The sequence below is a fragment of the Sinocyclocheilus grahami genome, unplaced genomic scaffold (assembly GCF_001515645.1).
Source record: "Sinocyclocheilus grahami isolate Dianchi unplaced genomic scaffold, SAMN03320097.WGS_v1.1 scaffold3.1, whole genome shotgun sequence".
NCBI classification, from domain to species: Eukaryota; Metazoa; Chordata; class Actinopteri; order Cypriniformes; family Cyprinidae; genus Sinocyclocheilus; species Sinocyclocheilus grahami.
In genome coordinates this window covers 3,327,386-3,334,412 of record NW_015505182.1, presented here as the reverse complement: position 1 = coordinate 3,334,412, position 7,027 = coordinate 3,327,386, and the positions used below count along the sequence as shown (strand labels likewise).

The 7,027-nt window shown below is 38.1% G+C and overlaps 1 protein-coding gene across 1 annotated transcript in view; it reads left to right on the top strand.

The window, feature by feature from the left end:
- Positions 1 to 6,971, top strand: part of LOC107581463 (immunoglobulin superfamily member 21-like) — a 107,488-nt gene extending 100,517 nt beyond the window's left edge. The window contains exon 5 of the mRNA XM_016267036.1: positions 6,877 to 6,971. Coding sequence (XP_016122522.1) covers positions 6,877 to 6,903 — 27 coding nt within the window. The 3' untranslated portion in view covers positions 6,904 to 6,971. The remainder of the gene's footprint in view (positions 1 to 6,876) is intronic.
- Positions 6,972 to 7,027: the final 56 nt, after the last annotated feature.

Genomic DNA, 7,027 nt, shown 5'->3' with positions numbered 1-7,027 from the left:
ACCTGGAACTGGGGGGGGGGGGGTGTTCTTTCCTTTGTAATGTTGTGCATCTAAGAACTGCCAAAAACACTTCAAGGGCACTGAACTACATGATATTTTGGCTTATTTCAGCACTTACTGTATTATTGTGCAATATATCTTGCTTGGATAGACTCTACATTGGCTGCTGTGTAATTACTCCCCTTACTAAGGCGTGAGACACGAGTTCTTGCGTTCATGCGGAACTATTTCGGGTTGCGTGGGAGTTAGACGTGTGACAGCCCGGCATCTGCCTAAAAAGGACTTTAGAAACTCTGCTTTTCCCCAGACAACAACCAATCAAGGACAGCCATCAACAGCGTGTCAAACATGTCTTATATCTAATTTGTATCGACGGAAATGAGCATTGTGACTACGGCTGTAGATACAAGGCAATTATTGAAGGCACATTAGAGAGAAATTAATATAAGGACAATTGATTATCCCCTGTGAAAAGAAACAATGGCCATTTCCTGTTCATTGTGTGATAAGTCATTACCAGTAATAAGAAATGCTCTGCTGAAATGATTAATGGCGCTTACTGTAATGTAGTTATTATAACATACCAGTTGGACATTGTGGGACATGTTTAAGCAATTTTAAACGAAACTTAATTAAGCGCATGTCGACTCACATTTCCTTAGAAAAGTGTTGGTGAGAGCATACATGTTTGAGACTGTGTTACAGTAAAAACTCAAGTATGTCATCCGCAAAACACAAAAACTGAATTATGCTCAAACATGTCAAAATTCAGGGAGCTGTATTACAGTATGAATAATTGAAGATAGCGTGTTTGCAAAGAACAAGGCTGGGAATGAGTTGAGCATGTTGTGTGACTGTTACCTTGGTGATTAGCATGGCTATGAATAGGAGTTCTGTACACTATTTGCAGAGGCAGACTACCTATCTCTCAGATCTAACCCAGATTGTGGCAGAGGATTTATAGCGCCACATCCTGGCGACATAAAGGTACTGCAAGAAAGTTGGCACATAAACCAGAGGTAAGGGACTCTAACATAACATTCATTAACCCAAGATAAAATTAATAGAAATAGAAAGAGTTTTATAAAATATATATAAAGTTTTTGTTAATTTTTTGTTAATTTGTACACTTTAATGCTTTGCCACATTTGGGTATAAGTGACATTTATTGACTTAAACATTTATTTAGCTAATCAGTAATGTTTTGCCGCATGTGTATGTGTGTGGTGTGTATACACACACACACACGCAGACCTGTATTGCATATTTTTGTACCTGTATTGTACCTTATACCTGTATTGCATATTTTTGCAAATTACTATTTCAAATTTACTTTATAAAGAAAAAATAATTGACTTAAAAATACATCACCTTTCAAATTGTTTGGTTTCATTTAATTAGCATATTAGAATGATTTCTGAAGGACCATGTGACGCTGAAGACTGAAATGTCTTCTGGAATAATTATTTGTATATGTATTCGTTTTATTGTTAATTTTACATTAAATTATTTCATATATGTTGTAAATTTTATTTTCATTTATTTTAAGACCAGCATATTTTAGTCAGTTTCCTGCGGAAGTTCTAAGAGGCCATGCATTATTATAATTTTTTTCTTTCGTTTTCTCGTGATCACGACTTAATTGTCTCGTGATCTCAAGACAACGAGAATTGTTTTCTCGTGATGATGACTTAATTTTTTCAACATAGCAAAAGTTGTTTTCTCATGATCTCGACATAACACAAGTTGTTTTCTCGTTATCACGACTAATTTTCTCGTGATCTTGACATAAGATTTGTTTTGAAGTTTGATTTTTAAAACACTATGCATTGTGAGTCTACTGTTGGTACAGTAACGCACGCAACCTTGATGGGGACATTCTGAAATGCTTAACGTGGCTTAATGCATTAATTGAGAGTGTTTTTAAAGACCAAACTCAGTATACACATTATTTGTAAATCATACAAATAAGGATTTACAATTCATTGTACAGACAAGAAGACGAGTCCATAATAAGAACGCAATGCGTTTAATTACAAGTTAAGCATTTTCCTCCAATAGAAAACCCATTATAAGGATAGCGTTTAATGTGGCTTAATGCATTTAGACAGTGTTTTAAAAAGACCAAACTCAGTAAACACATTATTAATAAAGCATTCTATGTTCAGACAAGCAGTTGAGCCCATAATAAGAACGCAATGCGTTTAACGTGTTAAGCATTTTACCCACGTGATCATGAGAAAAAAACAACTAGGAAAAAATAATAAGGCATGGCCTCATAGAAATTTCGTAGTGTCCATCCTACTTTTATTTAATTATTTATTGGTTTATTTATAAATATAGAGTATATAAAACGGGGATATGCCAAACTGCTTGTTGTGTTTCATATTTGTGTCAGTGAAATTGGTTTGTTGCGTTCACTTGTTTATACTGTAATGAAAGTTGTACAATGCTGCCAAAGAATGGGATACTGGCATTGTATTTTCATGGATGAGAGGCTTTTTTGCAGGTTTTGCCTTTAAAGCTACAACAAAGATGGCCTGACGAAACCATTATCACTTCAAAGGCAGCACTCACTTGTAGTCTCTGCTATCAGCCCTCAGAAAGAGGCAAGTGATGAGACTCAAGACAAGATAAACAGAGACATTTCTCTCACTTAGTGGTGCAGGAACAGTGCAGCAAGAGATGAAGGCGGGGGAAAGGACAAAAAACAGTGATAAGACGGAGAAAGAGAAGATGGTCTAGAAGCTGATGCCTTCTCCATTCAATATTTCTCATTCTCACTGGCTCCATCATTCTCGTCTCGCTCCGGCATGATCTCCCCCTGTGCGTTTCATGGCTGCTCAGACAGAACTCGTAATCCTATCGCAAAAGTATCTGCTTCTTTTGCAAATGTTTACCTCTTAGCATGAGAGCGAGATGTGGTTTTATTTTCACTCAAACATGATTCCCTGGTGTTCATGAAATAATTATTACAACCACAGCAGAAAATAACAGCAGAGTAAATTACATATAGCCACGACAGTGCGTGAGGAATTGGTTTGCGCTAAATGACAAAGACAGATCCCTTAGTCAATAACATACACTGTACAATGATAGAAATGCGTCAGCTGGGAGAGAATTTGCTTTATCGTTTATACTGCAGTAGATGTATTCACACAGCTTTCAGTTGGCAGAATTGCTTTGTTATTTACACATATTAATGATACATAGAGAAATGTAAAAAAACATATACTGTGAGACATATCCCAAAGCCAGTCAAGATGAGGAAGATGTTATTTATTCTTATACTTTTCTTAAATTACCCTTTTTAATCCCTATTTAAAGTCAGTTTTTTAACTCTAGTGTTGTGTAATGTGAATCTATTTTTGCACTGATGCCAGATTTATTCATTCGTTTTGAACAAGCTTTTATATTGGTTCACATCTATGAAGTTCCAAACAAAATGAAAAATAATTGGTTTTATTTGTAAAGTACATTCACAGCATTTTAATTCAGTCCATTAAGCAATATTAGGCATTACAGTTTAGTATATAAACCACATCATCAAAAAAATTTTTAAATGTGTGTTTTGAGAGCAGGAACATTGCCTCTGAAGCTGCACAAGAAAAGCAGGGTGTTGTGTCACTGCTTGCAATGTAGTGAGAGAGAGAAGTACATTCGCTAGAGTGCAGGCCTAAAAAAGCCTTGCTAACTTTCTACTTTTATATTCTAACAAGGGCTTGTCTGCGCAACAATTCAATCCATAAATTTAACAGCATCTATGTTCCTTAAGAAAAAAAAGATGGAGAGCACTGTTTCGGCTTCTCTTTGTTCTTACCCAGAGAATACAAATCCAAAAATGTGCAGTTGTTGTTATTAATCGGATCTTACTTAGAATTCAAAGCATCAACAAACCTGGCTTGAGCTTGGCACAACCCCAAATGACAACAGTGAGCTCCTATGTGAAGAAATTCATGCATATGTGTGAATGTTTTTGTATCTGTTTCCTTTATGCATTGCTTAGCATGTGCAAAACTGTCATTTTTGAAGTCGGAATTAAACCCTGCATTTGTATAAGTACAGTAAAAACAGTAATATTGTGAAATGCAATTGCAATTGATTTATATTTGAATATATTCTGAAATGTAATGTATTCCTGTGATGGCAAAGCTGATAGCAGCCATTACCTGAGGAAATAAGACTGGAAGATATTATGTTTAGGTTTAATTTCAGTTATTATCATGCCACTTCCAGTACAGGTGATCCACTAACCTGTACCCAGTCAGAAAATGAAATGCAAGTCATAGAAGCATTCACAAATCATAAATCTTTCACAGTTTTGAATATTTTCACATGAGACAGAAACATCTTGACAGCGACTCAAATTTGTATTACATTCACTGAATATTCATGAGGCGAGACTTGCGCTGTGCTCTAAATGGATGCGGTTGGTCTGTGGAGGCGGTGTTCTCAGAACGCCGTCCTCACCTCAGAGCATCACGGCTGGGCTTGTTGCCATGACTTCAAGGTTCAAAGTTTAGACTTTGACAAAGACTTGGCTGTCTGTCAGTCATATCCAAATATGCAGTTATTCAGTCAGTCCCTCTCCATAATTAAAACGGAGTCAGGCTCAGCAGTAAGGATTTGCATGGGTGAAGGTGCTACTGATTCAGCAAAAACACAGAAGGGGAATGAGTTATATTCTCACATCCAGAGGCTAGAGATGATCTATGCCTGCACGGCAAGTTCCTCCACCAAATAGACTGATAATAAGTGCGCAGATGTTTGTTGTGGGTTGTGTGTGGGAGTGTGAATGAATCTGTGCACATTCAAACAACCTCGTTTCTCTATCAAGAGTTTCAATAGCTTGGAGGTTGAGTGGACCATGAGAAGTTGGTCAAACAATTCTGAGAAGAAAGCCAGGGTTAAATCCGACATAATTTATACATATTGAACATGGATTCTTTGTTGGTCCTGGAAGAACATTTGTATCAACAGTCATAAATAAACCTAATGGTAGAATCCGATTGGTTGATAAAAATGTTGATCCAGGAACATGTTGTACTTGGGTAAATTGCATTAAGCACAGAGTCATCAAGTTGGACAGTGTTAGCTCTCCTAAATACACCAGCTTGGGCTGTTTTTTATGCTGGTCTAGTTGATATTGTATATTTAATTGTGCATTAAGACTAGTTAAATATTTTCATACTATAAATAATGTTTTGATGACTAAACTTTGAGACTTTGTAGTTGCCTCCTTTAGTGAAGCCTGAAAAGTCAACGTCTCTGTGGCTCATCAGATATGGTGCTTGCAGCCATAATCAAAGGTGATGGCATGGGTCACCAAATGCTCCTCCTGGAGTTGGTCCCAAACATCTGGCCATCACCTTACTTCAACAGCAAGCTTTTTATAAGGCTTTCTCAGGCTAATTCTGTTCACAATGCTTTTTAACAGAAGCAAGTTTGCCCTTTTTTCTTTCAAAAGCAACAAATGCTATGGCAGAACAGTTACCTGGCACCACGGGTAGGAAAATGTCACAGCTCAGTGAATTTTTTTGACAGCTCCGGTGGTTAGGGCTTAGGTTAGGCAATCCAAGGTATTGATCCGTTAATTCAACCACTTGGTACGGAAAAGGCAGGGTCAGCCTTTGAGTGCCCATTGCTCTGTCAGAACACAGGCCCTATCAGTGTTCTCCTTTTGTTTTTCAACTGTTTTCTTAGGGAAAATCAATGGAGTCATTGAGTCATGATTCATGCCTTGACAAGCTCTTAATCTCTCGTGTATTGCATTTCACATCTCTTTCTCCACTCCGCAAAGCCTGCCCGCTAATATCCCGGATAATTTCCATAATAAGCAAGCAGGCAAAAGAGGATTTCTGTGCATTCTGTGTAGTGTCCTGCCCTAACTTGATTTATGTGTGAAATACACATTCATAGGATCCATTACAAATGTGAGAGCGGAAATCATAATCCATTAAGCAGCACCGGGGGGTAATCATTAAACTGACTAAGACTGGCCTGATGCCTCATTAGATTTTGCTGGACACTCTGTGGCTTGATTGATGGCTAAAAGCATGATTAGCCATTGTTTCACATAGTTCTCAGTAGTTGGATTATCTGTATGTGTTATAGGAGCCAAAGCGTAGCATTAGCCGTAATGAGGGTTGAAAAAAGGCCACAGCGGGATGTATTTTTGAACAATTTCAAGTCCAATCTTCATTTACTAAGCTTCGCTCTGGAATTATATGGTAGCGCAAACATATGGCTCACAAAACTTGTTGTGTGGCTCTCAGGGCTACACAGAGTGGATGCTGGTAATCATAGTAAACGATGCAGAACCACTTAACACGGGACCAGTCGGAGGTGTTCTCACACTCAGACTCTGACACTATAAAGCGCCTAGCTCGTGTTGCCGAATAGAGGAAGTTTCACTTGAGAAACTTGTGGTCTCACTTTCCAGAGATGTACAAAATCACTTTCTTATCTTCCCCCTGAGTACACAAGAGAAATCCTCAGTGCCTGAGAAGGTCAAAATATGATGTTTTAACCTTCCTTTCCTTCATCACATCCCAGCCATTCTCTGAGACCAAATTAAACCCATCTGGGAGATTCGGTCCACACAAGACAAGGGAATTAGTTCTCTAAGTGTCTCTTATCTTACTTCCTCCACCGTTTGCCTTGCACGCTCTATTTCTTCTTCAGTAATGAGTGTCTACCCAATTTAGGTCCTTGTCTCTCTTGGGAAATAAATACTCCTCAGCAATTTCAATGAATGAAACTGAGAATCTCCAAGTTGACCTCCAAGTCAAACGCCATGACTTTAGTCTGTTAATGCTATGCTGGTATTCTAGTATTGTTGTAACTGACAGTGTTTTCTCTCATTTCCTTCCGTAGCGGCTCCTAAAGGCCCCAAGCTTATGATAACCCCTACCAGAGCAAAGGTAGGGGATACGGTTCGCATCACCGTCCAAGGTTTCCAGGTAGGATCTCCAGTGGTAAGTCCATGGGGGTTACGAAACCAGGGCCAAGTTCAGTTTTGGATACG